Here is a 21128-nt window from a genome sequence, read left to right as displayed (position 1 = left end):
GCTACGTTTTCGTGGCACTTAATCTCAAACAGCTGTTGAGTCACTATAACTCCTTACACAGCCGTAGTCCTGACTTTCGCGTGGTGTGTGGCATTGATGGCTGTCCAAATGACTACAGGGTGTATAACTCATATTATTACCACATAAAGCGAAAACACGCGCATTATCTTCAACAAGTTGCGCATGGAAGGGGGGATGACGGCGGAACCTGGCAACCAGGAACTCTTGAAACCACAAACACTGTGAACAACAGCTCTGTAGCTGAAGACGACGTCCCTACAACGCAGGAATGTCCTTCAGAGACTGAAGATAATTCATTCAGCGCCACTCGAACGGTAGGTAATCATTGTTTTGTATATTCATTGTGTATTTATCTCTCTAGCCCTGGTCCAGCGCTCTCTATCTCTAACGCTCTGCCAGCGTCATAGACAGAAAATTCCACTGCCGTGCGAGGTCTCCGTCTTTAGTAAAAAATAAACAAAACTATTTCGCTACTCACCAAAACAAAGGCAGTTTTGTGTTGTTGAAAGTCTATTCTCCAGGGTGGGCAACGTCTTAGCACCCCACCTTCTCTATATAATACACTTTTTGGGCAGAAAGTAAAATATGTCCGCCAGACGGACATTATTGTATTTACTCCACTGCGCCCCCTACTGATCTGGTCAATGGTCATTTATATTGACCAGATCTGTAAGGGGCGCAGTGGAGTTCATAAAATAATTTCCGTCTGGCGGACATATTTAACTTTCTGCCTAAAAACTGTATTATACAGAGAAGGTGGGGTCCTGAGAGGCTTCCCTCCCTGGAGAATAGACTATCAACAACACAAAACAGCCTTTATTTTGGTGAGTAGCTAAGTAGTTTTGTATTTTTTTTTACTAAAGACAGTTAATACAGAGAACTCACTAAAGCTCTGGACCCGCCCCCTCCTGTCCCCTCCCCAGAGAGCTTTTAACCAAATTGACTTGCTGGTCGCTGTGGGTTCATTTGGTTTCATTTGTACAGTCAGAGTTACAGTTACAGACCTGTTTACCAGAGTATCAATTGAACCAAAAGGAACATTTGCGGGTCCATTTGGTTCCATTTGTACACTGTTACAGACCTGTGTACATGGAACCAAATGAACCCATAAGTGTCCATACAGTACAAGTATACACAACTGGAGAACACACAACAATGGTATTTTGTTTAAAGTTTCACTGGTGTCTCTATAAGTACAGTAAATGTATAGTTAATGGAATTATAGAAAAAAATACATAACATATTGGACGAAATCTTATCAAAGAGAAGTTCTCAGATTGGGGTCACACACACAAATCCTATCCAATGGTGTTCTGTGGCCTAATGCATATTAAATGGCGTCCTTGATTATAAATATTGAGAATACTGCCTTAAGTTATCTAGCTTACCTAGTTAAGATTAGTTATATTGTATGGTGGTGTTAGTTACCTTCATCACCTTTCCCTGTTTTAATAGAGATATTTGTTTATCTTTTTCAGAGTGGAGAAGGTGGAGATGGTCGTGCGAAGGTTGACCTTTTCAAACATGCAACTGCATTTCTTCTTCAAGCCAGGGAAACTCAACGACTGACACAGGTAGTGTGTGCAATTGTCTTCTAATGGGATTTCATTGTTAGTAGGAAGCATATAATAAATAATCTTAAAATTGTATAATAATTTAAAAGCCCTCATGGGAGATGTATTGTTTGTTTGTTTATTTATTTATTTGTTTGTGTATTTATCCCCCCATCCCCTCCCCTCCCCAGAGAGCTGTTAACCAGATGGTGAATGGAGTCCAGCAATATCAGGCGGCATTACTGGAGCACCTAAAACATCAAATGAGTGACATGATTGAAGGACATTCTGGGGACCTTGATCAACTGAAGAGTGATGCAATGGGTATATTTGACCAGTTTATTGACCCTTTCAGTGAAATTTCTACAACCCACTTGCAGGACAAGACAATCAGAGAACTGTTGAAACCGGTTGAAGCAGAGCTTATTGTCTTAAAAAATACAGCATGTTATGTGAAACGTGGAGATTCCAGAGCCCTTACCATTAAGAGCCATTACTTTCATTACATACCCTTGCTTAAAAGTTTGGAGCAGCTGCTATTACACCCAAGAATTCTTCAAATGATTGAAGAGGGGCCACAGCCATGCAAGGATGGATTTGTTTATGATTTTATTGATGGAGACATTTTCAAGTTGCACCCACTGTTTTTAAAAGATCCCAAAGCATTGCAGTTAATTTTGTATACAGACGAAATTGAATTATGCAATCCTCTTGGATCTCGGGCAAGCAAAAACAAATTGTTATTGATCTATTACACCTTAGGTAACATTAATCCTAAATACAGATCAAGACTTGCTGCAATTCGTCTGCTTGCCATGGTAAAATCAAAAGATTATGCCCATTGTGGTATTGATAAGATATTTGAGAGGGTTAAACATGATTTAAATGAACTGTATGATGGTGTTAAAGTTGTCACTGCAAATGGTGAGAAGACGATCTATGGGGCGGTTATGTCTGTGTGTGGAGACACTCTAGCTCAACACGAAGTTGCTGGATTTAAGGAAGGAGTAGGGTTTGCGTACAGTAAATGCAGACACTGTGAATGCAACTTTGAAGACATGCAGAAACAATTCAATGAAGATTTGTTTGTTAAAAGGACCATGCCAAGTCATATAAGACAATGTTGTGACATCGAAAAGGCAAGCACTGACTTTGTGAAAGAAAACCTAAAAACAACATATGGTATAAACAGGAGGAGCAAATTAACAGAATTCCCACACTTTGATATAATCAATCAGACCCCTCAGGACATCATGCATGTTATTCTTGAAGGTGTTGCCCCATATGAAATCAAATGTGTTTTAAAGCAACTAGTGCTTTCAGGGCATATGGAGTTGGACACATTCAACAGTGCTATTATTGGTTTCCCTTATTCTCCTCTGGATGCCAGGGATAAGCCTTGCCCCATATCTGTCAATACATTGACTTCAAATGACAATAAACTGAAACAGTCAGCTGGGCAGATGCTGGTTTTATTAAAGATCTTGCCATTTCTTTTTGACTCAATGGGAGAAAATGATTACACAAAAATGCTGCTTAAGTTGTTAGAGATAGTCAAAATTGTGTTTTCACCTATTATTGCTCTCTCCACCCTTTCAAGGTTGAAGCTTTTAATTGAGCAACATTTGAAAGATTTCAAAGAACTGTTTCCAGATAGAAATATTATACCTAAACAGCATTACCTTTTGCATCTTCCCTCTCAGATTAAGGCACTTGGTCCTACAGTGAGGCATATGTGTATGCGCTTTGAGTCTAAACATTGTTTTTTCAAACAGTGGGCTTTGAAAAGTAGTTTTAAGAATATTTGTAAATCTCTTGTGAAGCACAACCAACTATATGAATGTAGTCAGAATGTGCACAAGAAACATCCAATTGTTTCAAGTGAACTTGAAATGGGCCCTGTCTCTGAGGTGAAGAATGTCCGATATGTAGAGGGGAAGATTAAAGACTTCTTTGGAATAGAGCAAGTTGATCATGTAGTTTCTATACCGTGGATAATGCAGCATGGAAATAAGTATACATGTGGAAAATCTTTGGCTATTTCTAATGTCATCAGTGGTACTCCAGAGTTTGGTCTTGTGAAAAACATTTATATTGTAAATTCATCATTGTATTGTTTTGAATGCCAACCTCTCTCTACAGTTGGGTGGAATGATCAGTATTTAGCGTATGAGGTAGAAGTTCCTTACCAGGCTCAAGCCAATATTTTTGTTGATGCTGGAAATCTTGTTGATTATATGCCATACTACTATGTGACATTAAATAATAGAAAGTACATTCCGGTTAAGTATGAGCTCACAGACGTCATTGCACATGCTTAATGTTGTGTGGGGAAGAAAGAAAACAGTACTTTCCAATAAAGATGACTTTTCTGGAAATCAACTAAGTCTTTTGCTTGATATGAGAGGATACAACTTTTACAAATAACACAACGGCTTAAAAAAAATGTGATATGCCAAAAAAGCTTGTTTTATCCAAGACATGACTCAATACCAGATAGTTTCAAGATGTTATCACTTACCAAGACATTCAAGTTACACTGTATGAAAACAAGTCCCTATATCTCACAGAAATAAGACTGGTTAGATGATTTTACCTTATATTAAGTGTGATGAGGTATTTTGAATAGAAATAAGCCAGATATACTTCATAAGATTTTGATTTTTTGCAGTGTGTCACCTGACTACTCAAAAATTCTAAACACAAACCATGTGGGAATAGCATTTCCCACAAAAACACACAACCTCTGAACACAAAGTCAGTTTAAAAAGAATGTATCATCTGAAACTGGATGTGCATGTGCTGCCATGTGCAGTGAAGTGAAGTGTTTTTAACAGCTAAAGCAGCTTAACTGTCAGCGGCCCCATTTATTACACAATGAAAGATACATGTATGCAAATATGTAATATTTAAAAGAAAACCGCAATCCTACACTCGTAATCAGGATGCAATGCAAGTTTATGAAGCAAAAACCAATGTTTCAACAAACAGAGTTCACAGGGCTATAGATGGCGATAACAGAACAGGAAGGAGTACCGCTCAGCACATTCATTTTGTCTGAGGTGGGAGTGAGAGACTTTGGCTGGCTGTTCAATGTCATTTGGGTCATTTTGTGGTGCTATCTTTGCATCTCAAAGTCGCTCGATCTGGAGGGGAAACAAATAAGATTTCCACTGCTGTCGCCAGGCGGAACGCTCAGAGAACTAGTACGATGCTTCTCGAGAGCTGAAACCCGTCGGAAGCGGGGCGGGCATTGGAGAAAGACCTGACAGCAGCCGTCGTCCACTCTCTTGACGGGCGCCAGCGCGGCGTGCGCATGCCTGCTAATTAAAAAGTTTTAATTCCTCAACTGCCGCACTGGCATCGGAGCACTCTGAGGTTCGTCCTTGCGAGCCTTGGCGACGTCTTATCAGGCGTAGGCAGGATCCTGCCCTGCTGGTGGAGGAGCGCTTCAGCGAGGCACTGGCGCAGCGCACGGGCGCAGCTGGAGGATGCAGGGGGGGGGGGGGGGGCGGGGGGATGGCATCCCGCCTGCGCAGGGGATCTGGCACGCCGTGCTCTACTGTTTCCCCACCGACTGGTGTCACGGCCCCCCAGTCGGGTGGCAAGAGTCAGGGGCTAAGCTGCCTGCGGAGCGTCTGAGGGAGGGAACTCCGGGCTAAACAAGGGATAAACTCTGGATTTAGACTCTTCTAGCTGCCCCGGGCCCGGCCCGCGAATCCATGTCTCCATTACACACTTCCTGTCAGAGGGTCCTGTCCTCCGCCTGAAGGTTGCAGGTACTGCAACGCCAATGTCGCGAGTACACTGTGTTCCTCCTCAGTAAATGTCCTAAAGCGGCTGAGCCACACACAATGTCCTGACACGTCCTCCATGAATAGAATTTAATATTTTTCAGAAAAGAAAAGGCCACGTGGAATTCTTTGCAGCTGCTTTTCACAATGCTGTGCTGAATGGGGGGGGCGGGGGGGATTATTATTTTTTTCCCAATGATAAACTAGAAGGAAGAATGAGAGCCTTTGTTCAACAGCCTTGGCTGAGATAGAAACTTCTATGTGGGCTTCACAGCTATGTACTTTCTATTGATTAGAACATATTACAACTCATCACAAAGCGAAAAAGTCCTTCAAAATGGCAAAGCTGATTCTCTGAAATCTTTCAGCTACATCACATGAAGCATCACAGAACAAAAGTAGACACTGATGATGACACTGGCAAGGTACAGTAGTTTACAAAGAAAGCATGCTGCACTATAATGAACACCTACTACTGTAGGATTAATTACCACAAGCTACTGTATGAGGTATAACACTGATGATTACAACTTCTGTTACGAACACAGAAATGAAATCGCAAAACATACTGTATAGCCTACCGCTAATACGCCATCTGTTTTTATGACATGAAGAATAAAGGCTTTGTTTAACGGCACAAAGATGGTATAGGGCCAACAGCTTTAGATGGAATCTGATTTCCCTGACTTTAATTTAATGTTTGTCAGATGAGAAAAAAAAGACACATGATTCATCTTCAGACTTACCAATATTATGTGACTGAATCACTTTTGCGTGGCACACCAGACATATCTGAATAGCCTTTTGCCCACGACTTGCTAATTCTTTGGAAAAGGTGGCCTTTAATTGCACATCCCTTTGTTTTAAATACCACTTGCCTTTAATTTGAATAAATTAGACGCAGGATGTTTGCTGTCACCCTATTAAGATAGCCTGTAGGCTTCTTATAATAGAGAAGATAAATATCATGCCAAGTCTGTCAACATTAATAAGCATGTTTGCCAGTTTCAGGCTGCAAATAGGCTAGTCCATTGTTCTTGTATAAATACAATACATGAAACATTATATAAAACCTTTAAACAGGCAGATTGAGGAAGAAGATGGGGTTATATATATACAGTATATACAGTATATATACAGTATATACAGTATATCTCCCGGATCACTTCGCTTAAACATGAAAATGTGCCCATTTACAGTATACAGCAGTAAAACTTTGATAAATTATGTAAATCACAAACAAACTAAACACTAAAAGTTTATATGTTTCTATTGGGTTTTCATTGGAGGCTGCTACCTGATATCAGGCAGGTAGACAGGCCATACACTAGCTCATTCAGGATAGCTAAACAAGACCTAGATTCAACGAGCTGTTTTATCAGAATGACCAATGTAACATTTTGTAAATATATAAATAATATATTATCTCTAGCTTGTTCATGTTTTCTGTCTGTCAGAATCTATTGCTTCTGCTTTGCCTCCAGCGGATGCTAATGTGAGTAACCTGGGGCTCGTATCAATGATTCATAAAGATTGAGTGGACCTCCCTAATATAATATAGTAGGAGTGTCTATTGTGCATGCTGTAATTCTTAGTGTGATATTTAATGAGTGAGGGATCATTCAGTTAGAAATCCAATACATTATCATTGCTTGTGCAAGTCAGTAAATTATATTAGATAAAAAGAAAGTTCCATCCCATAACAAATCAAAATGCCTATTAATATCATCATTTACTGTACATTTACTGTACAAATAGGCTGGTCCATATTACATGTGGACAACACTACATATGTAGTGTTACATACACTGAGAAAGCCCTAGTTTATTATCAATACAGCTGAGTACTGCAGTGATTCTCTACATTTTAAATGTCAAGGACCCCCTTTTATCTCTGGGACCCCAATCTACACTAAAATCCTCAATGTTAAATGGTTCCATTCGTGTACTCAAGTAAGTTCAAGTAAGGGTTCCTAACTATCAAACCCCCCTCATAGACTCTCGAGGGTCCCCCAGGGAAGCCACGTTGAGAAACAGTGGAGTAGCTGCGGATTAGCCTGGTTCCAGACAGACCTGCCACTGCAAAAGAAAGAATTGCCCTCGGCAGATTAGGTCTGGCCCCTCTCAATAGAGATTGGATTTCTCTCCCTCAGAAGTTGTGAGGGACCAATCAGGGCCCAGTATGCAAATATGGGGCTGGTTTATCACCAGAGGCATTTTATTTATTTATTTTAATTCGGAAATGCAAGTTCCACACAGAGATTCCAGAGTAATATCTACGCAGTGATATATTAGTCTGGCCATGCCAGGCTAGCTGCGGATGTGTTTTCTCTAGTACATTGGTTCTCAAAGTGGGGTCCGGGGACCCCCAGGGGTCTTTGAAGGCGGGACCAGGGGGTCCCCAGCAAAATTAGTTACTATAAGGTCACAATCATTTTAACCACTTAATCCATATTTTATACTTTTCAAAAATATTCAAAAATAGTAGATAAACAAGCTCTGTGCCACGCTATGAGCTTGTAGATCTGCTATTTTTGAAAAATCTTGAAAATGTGTGCAAATCTTTGAATATGTATATATTTTAAAGCGAACATTTTTAACTAAAATCTTTGCTTCTGGGGGTCCCTGGCTCAACAAAAATTCTGATGGGGATCCTTGGCATGAAGAAGTTTGAGAACCACTGCTCTAGTATACAGCCAACTTCACTAGACCTGTTCACCCTGAACAGACAAGGGTACAGTCAAACAAGTTTAACAAGCATGCTTTTCACAATGCATGCGGAAATAATACCAAACAAAACAATCATGACATGACACTGTATTGGGGATCCCTTATTGCACATGCAGAACGCATATTAGATACATATTGATGTTGGCATTGGTAGCATGACAAAGTCTGTGCTTTGAATACGGACATGGTTTTTGGAATGAATCAACACCGCAAGGATTTTATCTCAACTCTCTGAATCACAGCCTAATGTTTGCACATGGATTACATGAATGCAGATTGTCACACACTCATGAATAGTCAATATTTAGAAACAGGTTTACTACATATTCATGTTACAACAATGTTGCCATGACTACTGAATATACCTGGGTCTTTTCAACCTCTGAGAGATTTCACTCAATTGAGAAAACACTGAGATAACTGTCCCCGCCTGTTGTGTGTGAGGAGACTTTGTTTAAATAACACTGTGCTGCACAGTGGAGTTTAGCTGTGACTGGCGAGCGACTCCTTGTATGATTTGCCCCGGTCAAACAAGCTTTTGTACTGAAATTAATAAGATGGCAGTGGTGTTGAAATTGATCTATATATTGTAGCGTTCACCGTAAAAGCCTAAGTGTCATTTAAAAGGGAATTCTACCAATGTTTAACCTAAACCCCACTATACTGATGTGAGGAGATCATAATAGTGTGGGGGGGAAATATCCTACTGTAAGTCTGTTTTTCTCTCACGATATGCTGAATTGTACCCCTGTGTTGTCAAATGTGTTTCGCATCATCGGGTTCTAGGTTTGGAATTTATGTAAGAAATTGGCAAGTTTCTGAAAGTGTAATGGAACCAAAGGGTAAATTTGGTTCCATTTATTTTGTACACCCTCAGATTTGACTGAGTCCAGTACATTGGCACCCTTATGTGTCACTTAAAAATGTGTATAGCCAATAATTAATTTCCACAAATAAACAAGTATCACAAATGAAAACCTGGCACAACCAGTACTATCTTTAATCATTAATCATAATTTTTTTCCCCATTCATTTGAATTAAATACCAATGTGTGATAGTTTGTCAGGCCTCGTGCTGTTATCAGCCAGTGCTGTTTTACACTGTGGTCACGGACCATTGGTACTTCTCTTAAATAAAAATCTAGACCTTGAATAAACTCTGGTTCATCACTGTATGCTCTGCCACTCTCCATTTTGGCCAACTGAATAGATTCCTTTTCCATTTCATTTTGGCAAGTGACTGTGTATTTTGCAGCAGGCTACTCCGCTCACTTAATCAAAGCAGTCTACGCTGCTTTTATGTAATTTGGTTGCTCTACATCAATAAAGAAAATAACTTTAAAATTAAATCCGGACTATAGATATTTTCCCAATGAATCAATGCAAGGAAGGAAGTGTGGAACCAATTGATTTTATTTTGTTCTTTCCTCTCACACACCCCACTGCATGCAACCCACTGAAAGACTCTCCTTTTACAATAGGCTACAGTTGAATTAAGATGTCGTTTATTGGCTCAACATAATGTTATCCAGATCTGTCCTGTCGACGCTTGTGCCAATGTTCAATTTGCACTGCATTATTTCATGCTTAACGTGATCTTTAAGAAATGGAAAGTAGACATGGATCAAATGGATAAACCATTTCAAATAATGAACCACATGAACTCTAGAATCCCTATTCTGAGCATATCATTTTAGGCAAAAATAGTAGATCTACTAGGTTGAAGATTGGCTATTTTTGACGAGATTTGGTGTAGAGGGAAAAGATTAGGGGACCAAGTATAGACCCCTGGGGGACTGCAGTCAAAGTACTAAGTGGTTAAAGAAATTAGATTACAGTCATATTTTGGAATATTGATGCTGCAATGACTATTTGTAAAACTGTGATATTATGCTGTAATTGCATTATTATCGTAGGGTTGTTTGGACATGTAAATACCACGATCCAAGTAAACATGGCTTCTGCACTGGATAATGAATAATGAATGAAAACACTGGATGAAAACAGGAATAGTAACACAACCATCTTCTGCTGTTCATGAAAACAACTTATTCCCATAATCAAAGCAGGGTCAACAAAGCAGTACTGTGTGTAGGTAGATTCATAAACACAATTTAGAATGTATCTACAATAAGGCTTGCTGTTGCTGTTAAGAGGATGAGTCATATGTTTCGGGTTGTTCTTTGCCATATCTGGGCTCTCTTTCCCTAGTTGTTTGCATCAAGAGTTTTGATTCAAATTTGTCTCGTTCGTTCTTGATTTTCACAAAGCTGAATCGCTCTCTGCAACTGTCAAACTGCCAGCATTAAACATGCCATTTGAACCAACAGACATACTAAAGTTGACATGCATACATGTAATTTTACCTATGTTGTGTATAACATGGCATTTGAGCGTTGGTTGGTACTTATTGCGTAAACAAGCATTTTAGCAGTGAGTACTGGAATTTAGTTTTCTGTTCTGCCAATAACCACACCCCGTTGTACTGTAGTCCCTTGTCGCTGCTGACCCCTATTGGTTGGTTCTTTAGGGAGGGTGCAGACACCTCCAATACGCTTGACACCGCCAGTCCGCTTCTTTTCACTTGACAGGACTTTCACCCGGGAGGACGTTACGCATGTGAAGTGAGACGCTATTCTTCCTATCTCCCAATGAACAGGGGCCTTGGCCAACCTGTATGAGTCACGCTATAGTGCAGCGTCAATGACAGCCGTCCCTGCCCGGCTTCACTCCCACTGTTGCCATGTCCGTTTATTATTTAAGCGACATTGGGCTTGTTTTTCTGTAAAGTCGCTTGTAAATATTGGTACTTGAGGGTTGCGGTTTCCTGGGCTTGTTTCTAAAGTGTAGATGCTAATTGTGGCTTCCTTCCTGATGTTGTTTAACCCAGTGGTTCTCAAACATTTTCATATCAAGGACCACCAAATTCACATGTACTATTTGGTCACGGATCCCCCATCGGAAATTATTTTCAGCCAGGGACCCCATACAAGATTTGTGTAGTAAAATGTTTCAAAATATTCAAAACTTTTTCTTTCATGTTTTTTTTATTATTTAAATAGCAGATCTACAAGCTCGGCTTGTAGATTGGCTATATTCAAATAGCCGCTGTAAATAGGGTTCAAGTGGTTCAACTGATTTTGATGCGTATAGCCTATTAACAAATTTAGCTGGAGAGCCGCCTGTGTGTGTGATCATGCAGCCTAGCCGCTTCTTTTGGGCTAGTTTTCATAGACCTGGTTGCTTGTTTCTCTTGCAAAATCTGGCCACACTGCTTCACTCCCTGGAACACAGCTGACTGTTAGAACATCCAGCCATGCTGGAGGCAGTACTGAAGATTCAAACTCCTCTAGTCTCTGCGGTGGTGGACAGGAAACACCACCCCCACCCCCAACAGATTGCATTTGACAACATGGAGTGGTAACTCTGGTACAATATATGGGAGATTCAACTCATTTAGCTACTGTAACTACAAGACTGTGTGGGTGTGGCAGATCATGTTTTGATTGACATCTCAACAGTCACACTCCACAATGGCTTTTTCCCTCTTCATGCGTTCGAAGAAGAAACAGGATGAAATCTAGGATGATTTGAACTATTTTTCTTCCGTTTTTGTTTTTCCTAGCTTCATCATAGAAGAAGCTAGGAATTAATCTTTTAACGATACTGAATAACAGACTTGATTTAACAGTGCACCGAGAGAGAGAGAGAGAGAGAGAGAGAGAGAGAGAGAGAGAGAGAGAGACTCAAAGAGGCGGATTGAGTGCAGAGGTTTACATAGAGAGGTTTTGTTGCACCTGCTTGGGCGGGGCAACAGATCCACACCAATTCAAACTCAACAGCAGGAAAGTTTACAAATCTTAACGGCAATATTTCCTTTCTAATACTTTTAGATGCTATTATAGTTAGAAGGCTTTTGTGGATTTGGGTTTTAAAGCTGCAACATATGTTAAGGAATAAAACGTAATTTTACTCAATCTATATGGTAGAGTATGCTAATAGAATATAACTAGCACATCTGCGGTGGTTAGAGGTCGGTGGTCTCGATCCTAGTTTCATTGAGAAATGTAGACCCTGGCATCAGGTAGTGCACCTACTGGGTGACAACTAGTAGGCACAATATCTCCCCTGCATGGGGATTCTCTATTGGCTGAGAGGTAGATTTTTGGTCTCCACAGAGACCTGGGTAGGACATAAAACATAAGGATTGCAACCATATGCATTTCCATGACTAGTTCCCATCTAAATCGCATGTCATTTAGGTGGATGAACACACAATTTCTATTCAGTGATTTGGAAATTAATGTAGAGGTCGGGAATATTTCATGTGATCTATAGAGTTCATTTTCAAGCACACGTTTTCAAACACACATTGGCATTCAAAGTTCAATTTACTCAGGGACTTAATATTTAAATCAGCTTTAAAATGTCATACTAATGAAGTTTTTTCTATGTTATCAGTACATTGATCGTACAGTATCCGATGAGTTTTCACTGCCAAAGCACACAAAGACAATCCAAATAATTTTGTAATTTTTTTTAATCAATTGTATTGCGAGATTTGCACTTCTTTCCAAAGATGTTTGTGAATCATAAGCAAATTAATCCTCTCTAACCCCTCAGGACCATGGTTGTCTTTAAAGTAATTGTGCAATTCCTATGATGATAACAGAAATGTTACATTTGGAAAAGTTCTGCCTTGTTAAAAACTTGGGCTTTTCATCACAGAGAGTAGAAAGTTGTTTTCCATGCCCAAGATTCCCCAATGAGACGGTTTTGATGACAGTTTTCTTATGCAAGGAGAGATCAACATGCACACTCTCAAAAATTCTTGTTGTGCTGCGAGTAAATCCCCTTAGATAAGAACTTAAATAAATAAATCAATATATAAATAAATAAAACACAGCATACTATGTATGTATACACTTTTCAGTGCTTTATTTGTCTTTCAGACCTTTGGGACATAAAGCATACCTTTTAATCATCACCAAACAAAGGTAATTGGATAATTGGAAATGTTTGCCACCCTCTCTCGTTTATAATGTACAATGAGGACAACATATCAAATGAATAAATCCACATCAACTGTGTGCTTTACGCCCTAATGAAGATCCTTGTCTGACCGAAATGTTCACAAATAAGGCAGAGAAAAGTGTGTGCAGGAGTATCTAGTTGCTGTTGGCTTTTTTACTTATCGAACATCGCTGACTGACTAGTTGCTGTCAGTAAACAGTGTTGTATGTACGTTCAGAGAGAGCTTCTGTTCCTGAGGGACTGCCGTCAACAAAGAACAGTACTGTACAAGTGTATGGGTTTAAGTGGTAAAGCCACATTTGTTCACACTACTATAGAGAAAATGCCATGAACTGACCTCCAGATCAAGCCTCCTTTACTGAGGTAACTGCTTCTAAAGGTTACACAGAGTGCAGCAAGCAGCATGAAAAATTGTTACGATCAAAAGTCAATGCAATACTTTTAGTGCAATGTATGTTGGATCTCATCTTTATACAGTACTAAAACAATTTAATGGTAGGCTACTTTGTTAAGTCGGATTTTGGATCACACCTAGTGTAGAAATGCTTCCATGTCAAACACGGAAGTGGAAGTAATCAACACCTCCGTGATGCATTTGTTCGATGTGAATGTGTTGCTTATGGTATCCATAGCAACAAGTGTCATCCCAGAAAAGTGGGTGACGGTGAACACGGAACTAGGGTGCTTAAAACATATCTATACTTATCTATAGAATCACATAACAACAGATAAGGTATAAACCGGCACATGGCTGATAACAGGTTAGGCCATTTGCACTAGCAATCCAACAGCTTTGTGACAAAGGTTTCTTGGTTCAGCATTGAGTGGCGCACAAGAGTTCAGATAACTGGAAATTGACGCAGCATGACAAGCACCAACAGGCCATCATGAATGTCCTTAATGTCCTATTTCCATTGATGATGGCGCTGCTTTGCTGACACTCTATCTGTTAGGCCCAAAACACACTAGAGGAACTGTTCAGGATGCCATGGATGTGGTGACACATTACGCTCCCTGTTCACACTTTATTTTGTGGCCTGTATCCATTACATTAATCTGCAAGAAATGGGCACTTTTTCTTCCCACCGTTTCCTATCATGTACACTTATAAATATACAGCAGATACGGTTATATGTTGTATGTACCAAATGATCATACGGAGTGCTGGAAATCGCCTTTTGGGTATTCCACATCCTCACACTGTTTTTCAACTTAAATAAATACATAATTTGAATGCTTTTAAATCCATTTTGAAAGACTTGGAGACATAATCGTTGGGGTGTTGGTGCATGACTGCATTTTGTTCTTTGCGATGTTGTTCAGTGTATAGTAATGTTGCCAGTTTCATGTCTGTTTACAACTGTCTGGCCAGGACGCTCTTGTAAAAAAGATCTTTATTCTCAGTGGGACCTATCCTGGATAAATAATGGTTCAAATAAAACACACAAACACCCTAACTAACTATAATGAGACTAGGTCAGATTTCCAAAAGTCTTAATCCTGAAGGCGTATCCTGTTACTTTAAGACGTACATATTTTCTAGGGTATTAAGGGGTGCTGAATCCAAATCTGCTGTATGTCCAGTAAAAAATGTGTGCTAATGCCTCAAAATGGACAATTTAGATGGCAGCCACCACTATGCTGAAATAGGCTATATTAAAATAACATATATTTTTGCCTAAACAAGGTAGAATTCAATGCCATATTCTGATTCGAGATCAAATGTGAGGAAACTGCTTCAAACTCATATACGTATAATGTGTAATCGAAATTGTAATTTATTAGTGAATATCTTTCACATGACTTTATAACATACCTGCTGTCAAATAAATAAACACATGAATACATTCCAGAAGTGTCTACCAGGTGTCTAGGCAGGGGTGTTGGAGGGATATGGAGCTCCTTAAGCGGGTAGAGGGGATATGGTGGTGTGGTTGGTTGGTTGGTTATGGGGTGCCTAGGCAGAGGTTTGTAAACAGCTGTGCCTCAACTTGCCCACTTTGAGCTTCTCACTTGCGGGTCGAAGTCGACAATACTTGTGGGGTGTTGGGTGTGTGATATTTTGTATGGATCTTAGTAACGGCAAGATGCATCCATCACACCGATCCATCCACCGTCCATTGGCTGTTGAGAGCCACTGTTTCATGTGTTGTGATTATTTCCTTACATGGATTAACCATTTGCTGTTGTCATATAAACATTTCTTAAACTTTCATGGAGCAAGTTAAGCTTACAGCATGTGGCAAAGGGAGGAGTAAATCTCCCCTGTGCTGCAGTGAGCGCAGAAACAGCGTGAATGGTCTGTCTTAGTGTGGCCACACACACAGACATGTGCACACACACTCTCCGCTTCCTCCGAAAAATGTTACCTACTAATTAAATATTCTTAACTGTGCTTTTTACTGAAATATTTACTAAGAAAAAAAATATGAATACAAATGTATTCATTAATTTTTTTATTCAGATTTTCATTTATTTGAGAACATTCAGAAAAGCATCTGGTGGGTGACCCCTCCAAATTATTTGGCGACCCATCAGGGCGTCACGACTCCCATGTTGAGAACTACTGTTCTCTGAGGTACCAGGCGCCATAATCCTCCTGAGGCATTTGACATTGTGGAGCAATATCTTGTAGTATTTGAGAAATTTAAATAAACAAACAAAGCTAAGTTTTAATTTACATGCACCCAGGAATATACTGTATACTTTCACACAAGAAATGGGTTTGTGACTAGAGGGAAAAGTGGGTGTGGTTGTTTTTCTGCCAAGGAGTGGTATTGGTGCAAAACAAGTCCCTGCAATTGATCCACAATCATGAAAACCATAGTTTGACCCCAAACAAGCTACTTAAGGCAGAATTGAACATTTAAAAATGTTCCCACATAAAGTTGCGGGTACCCCAACTTTCAGCAGCTGTCACGAGTTCCCTTAGGAGATACAAAAATGTTGTGCGTTACACCTTTACAAACAAATTGCTGAAGACATTCCGTGGTAAGGAATTTGTTCCAAGTTTTTTGCAATTACCCTGACTACAAATTTTCCCCATAAAGTATATGAGTTTCACGCAATTTCCTCACATTTGATATAAAATCTGAAAATGGCATTGGATTCCCTATATACTGTATGAAAACCTTAAAAAGCAGGTGTTTTAGTCAAAAGGATATGTTTTTTTAATATATTTCAGCATATTGGTGGCCACCATCTTTAAATTATCCATTTTGAGGCATTAGCAGACATACAGCAGATTTGGATTCAGCACCCCTTAATACCCCTAGAAAACATGAATGTCATTAATTAACACGATTTGCCTTCAGTGCTTTAAATAAACACATTTTTGGAAATTCTGCCTAGAGATCTAGTAAGGTGATGTGATGGAAAACATTTCTAAGATATTTATTAATTTTCGCCATTATCCAGTGCATATTAGTATTGCTGACTAATACTTCAATGCAGTTAATTCCAATTGGCATAGAAGACATTTCTAGACTCCATGTGGTGTAGCAATAAAGTTCAAGAGCAATTGACTGCATGCGACACTTCAGAACATAAGCATTCTGCACCACACAGTCTGTTGTTAACCATCAAAGGTGTAGAGAATTAAGGACCCTCAACTCACATCCATACTTAAATACCGTTATTGCCTATGAACACTAGGCTAATACTTCTAGACGGAGGTTAAACATTACACACACAATAGCCACACACAATAGCCAGTACTTCTCCGACAGAGGAAAGGAGATGACATTCCTTCTACAAACAACGACAAAAAACAACACGACAATAAATGTCAGTTTATATATACAGTATCTGTCCTCCTAACTTTGTTCAGAATTAGGAATGTTGACAACGGATGTAATTTTCACTAAGTATTTTCCCATGTTCCCTGTAATTCATTTGACAGTAGCCGACAGAACAGACAGATTGGGTCTATTCTCCCCATGGGTGCAAAACTCATGTTCCATGAATATCTCATTCTTTTCATGCACAAATCACGCCGAGGTTAACGTTACACGCAGGACAATCACAGACATAAAATTAAGGGCGCTTAAGGGATTTGATTGGCTCAGGGGCACTAAAACACACAAGCACACTTATTATTATTTATGTAAGCCTGTCATCTTCCTGTTTAATGAGCCTTGCACCATAAGTGTAATGAAACAGTTCACATTAACACAGGCTAAATGAACAGCAGAGAGCTCCCATCTCTCTGCAATAGTACGAAAGCAGATGCTCCTCGGCTGACAAACCAGAGCAGAAGACTGTGCTTCTATGGAAAGCACGCACAGCAAGCTCTCTGGGTGAAGGTACTCAGAGACCTTATCCTCATCAGCTCAGTGAGTCCATTAAAAAGCCTAAATTCCCCTTGACAAACATTGCCATGCGAGAATAATGCTTTACTGAGCGCCCGCTACATGGACGATGATTTAACCTTGGACTTGGATTGTACTGCCATGAACACCACTGATAAACAAAAAAGGCACTTCTCTGTCTAATAGCCCATACCTGAATGAAATTGAATGCCAACACAATAAGAGTACATACACAGTCAAATCCACAGTGTTTGGTCCATTTTTACAAAATAAATTCTTAGTTAACTAATATAGTAAGGAGTTGATCAACTAATCAATTATTAGATTTAATCGACAAATCTGTAAGATTTTTGTTTGCCAACTGCAATAACGTAAAAGCAACTCTTTAAATCTCAGTTATTCTCATGCTTATTATTTCAGGAAATTAACTCGATATGGAGAAAAAACGCAAACATTTACTAATCAACCAACAATGTCTTGGTCAACTAACATCAAACCAACCGATTAATTGATTACTCAACTATGAGGCGGCACTCTTAGAGTTATATTAATGATTAATTCATGATTTTACTGTAAGTGGACTGGTGGTGTACAGTACCAACAGACGGTTGGCGTTATGCTGATCACATCTGTTCTTGTGTGAACCAACTGCACAGGATAGACAAAATGTATGTCAGTAAATGTAAAATAAAAAATATTGCATTATGTGTTAGTTTGTTTATGGTTCAAATCAAAATGGAAATAAATTGTTTACGTTCTTCAAGTACTTTATGAGGTGGGTGCAACACTGAGAAATACACTAAACATGCAATTCTATCAATATATACTGGAATCTGTAAATCCCACATCTACAGTATACTGTATTCTATAGCTTCTGCATTATTTAGTATGTGTGCGCATGCTTGTGTGCATGTGTGTTAAGGCTATACACTAGTTACAGCTTCAAATAAACTGAGCAATCAGTTTTTACTCTAAGTTTTAACTTAAACAGAGCAATTGGTTTTTACTTTCAGTTTTTGGTCAAAGCCAAACCATGACTAGAGTAAATGAGGTAGTAAATTAAAAAGCAGTAAACGCTACAGTAAACTGAGCATAGATTAAATGTAATAGTTCAACGAGAGGCTTAAGCAAAATTAACTAACATCATCTATCTTCTTGAAAACAAAGTGAGTGAGTGTGTGTGTGTGTGTGTGTGTGTGTGTGTGTGTGTGTGTGTGTGTGTGTGTGTGTGTGTGTGTGTGTGTGTGTGTGTGTGTGTGTGTGTAAGTAATATGGGATTTCAAAGCCTGCTATACTGTAGGTTTGACATAAAACAGGAAATGGTGTGACACAGTCTATGACAGGCCCGTGTTATTATCAGCACTATACTGACAGCTGTAAGAACACCATGGACTCATGACCAGGATGATATACTACTATATTGTTCCATAATAGATAGTGATTCACGAAAAACACTATACAGCACTTCGACCAAAACAATATCATTTCTTGTATGGGTCAAAGTATTAGTTCCAAACTGCAAAGGCTATAAGTATGATGGTTTACATAGAGTACATATCAGTGCTGATGTGGTACTATGAGTATGACTGTTGTAATAAAATAATACTAATAATACTACTACTATTACTACTACTAATAATAATAGTAATAGTAAAATACTAATACTAATACTACTACTAATAATAATACAATATTTAAAATAAAATACTTATTTGGATTATTCGATCTAAAATTGATCCAATTGTTAATGTTATGCAACTGTTTGATCATTCTATCCGGGGGATCAAAGGCTAGACTAGACCTCACCTGTACCAGTCCAGCCCCCTCTCGTAGTTCCTGTCAAAGAAGTGTGGCTCATTCCCAACGGCTCTAACATCCGGGTGGACCCTCAGAGCCTCCAGCAGAGCTCGGGTTCCACCTTTTTTCACCCCGATTATGATGGCCTGGGGAAGTTTCTTCTCCCCGTAATCCGACGTGCAGTTCACCCCGAGGTCGCCGTCCGTGGTGCTGAAGTCCTGGCGCTCCTTGAGGAGCGCCAGCTGGACTTCAGCACCGCGGACAGCGGCGGTGCTGCTGTGCTGCTGATGCACCGAGGCTGGCTTAGTGGGAGCCGCCTGACTCCTAACCCACTCCACCGTCCTCTGCTCCGCTTCGACATAATCTTTCAGAGTGGAAATCGCAGTGGTCCGAGCCGAAGCGGTAGCCTCGACGAATTCCGAGTCCTCCTCGCGGGGGTAGCCGCCCTGGAACGAAGTGGGATAAAGTTTCTCCCTCAGTGTGACAAAAGTTGTCTCCTCGGTCACCAGCCTGCCCTGAAACGCGTAGTTCTCCTGCAAGGGGAACTGCAGCGAGTTGTAGCAGCTCATCAAGCTGTAGAACAGGTATGTGACGGAGAGGGACAGGGTGAACATGAATAGGATCTTCCGGGGCACTTTAGAGGTAAAGAAGACCTGTGTGCTGGACCAAAATGCCATCTCTGATAGCAGTGATCCTCTGATCAGAGAAGTGCCCAGACATGTTTCCACCCCAAGTCTTGCATCTATGGACACTCAACAACAATAATCTGTCACTATCAGCAGCGGCACCGCTCCTCCAGCTGAAAACGCGTGAAGCTGGACCGCGCCGACCCACCACCACCAAATCGCATATTTATAAGGATAGTGGTGGAGGAAATGGATCGATGGAATTTCCGAAAGAATATCGCGTCCCCTTTCTCTTGAGTATCGATTTCTTATTCCAACGCTGACAGAGTATGTCACCATTTATTGGACTGAACTTGCAGATTTGAAAGACTGACTGGGGTCTGGCGTCCTTCCAAATGAGCAGCCCGGCTTGAACTGGACAGAGTATGATGGATGGAGTCTTGGCATTTTATGGAGAAAAGAAAAAGCGAGTGGCTTGAAGTATACAGGCTGTAGGGCTGCAAAGAAAAAGCACGTCTTCGTCAACTGCTCACTCAATCCTCGATTCACCACAGCTGTGGATTCAAAACCGCCAATTTGGCAACAAATCCGTCGGATCTCTCGAACAAAGAGTAAAAAAAAAAAGAATGTCCCCTTCTGTTCCTAACTTTTTGAAACATAAAGTAACAACCTAAGCTAAATGGATACTCTTTGTGCTACTAGGGAATGCTGTCCTTGTGCCTTTATAGATCTTACGATGTGCGCATCGGGCTTGCGTGAGCTCATCTGAACTGAAGCGCTGTATGTGTGGAGCCACCGCACAAGTAAAAGTGTACACCCACTTTTTCTCTATCCCCGCACAAGTAGGCTATAAACGTCAGATTTCACAATCTAAAATAGTGGAGTAGAAATACTCTCCCCCCCCCTCATTCACAACATCATATACTTGTGAAAATGGAGGATACTAGTGCCCGTGCCTCTACACCAGTGGTTCTCAACCTTTTCAGGCCGTGACCCCCTCGAAAAAAAATACATTTGAACTGGGGACCCCCCACCCTGATAAGCACTTGGAATTGTAGGAGTTGAGGCATTACATTTAGTTTGACTCGGTTTCACAGATAAATATTGTGAAAATAGCAGATCTACAAGCTCACAAAGCCTCACATTGTGAGGCATTGTGAGCTTGTAGATCGGCTATTTTCACAATTGTTGCCTGCTCTTTCTTATATTATTTGACAATTTGGCCATTGATTACGTTTGATGCAGTAATGGTCTTTTATTGTAT

General features: G+C 40.0%; 1 protein-coding gene and 1 long non-coding RNA gene across 2 annotated transcripts in view; one reads left to right on the top strand and one right to left on the bottom strand.

The window, feature by feature from the left end:
* Window positions 1-19980, bottom strand: part of hs3st4 (heparan sulfate (glucosamine) 3-O-sulfotransferase 4) — a gene marked incomplete at its 3' end in the record, with an annotated part of 126626 nt that extends 106646 nt beyond the window's left edge. The window contains exon 1 of the mRNA XM_080447511.1: window positions 19248-19980. Within this exon, the coding sequence (XP_080303637.1) occupies window positions 19248-19915 (668 nt within the window). The 5' untranslated portion in view covers window positions 19916-19980. The remainder of the gene's footprint in view (window positions 1-19247) is intronic.
* On the top strand, window positions 51-3938 carry LOC308099008. The gene is made up of 3 exons (XR_013934346.1): window positions 51-335; window positions 1500-1595; window positions 1766-3938. It is a non-coding gene; the product is annotated as an uncharacterized lncRNA (long non-coding RNA).
* Window positions 19981-21128: the final 1148 nt, after the last annotated feature.

This window comes from Gymnoscopelus braueri (assembly GCF_963280865.1).
Source record: "Gymnoscopelus braueri genome assembly, chromosome: 13".
NCBI classification, from domain to species: Eukaryota; Metazoa; Chordata; class Actinopteri; order Myctophiformes; family Myctophidae; genus Gymnoscopelus; species Gymnoscopelus braueri.
This window is presented reverse-complemented; position numbering and strand designations above follow the sequence as displayed.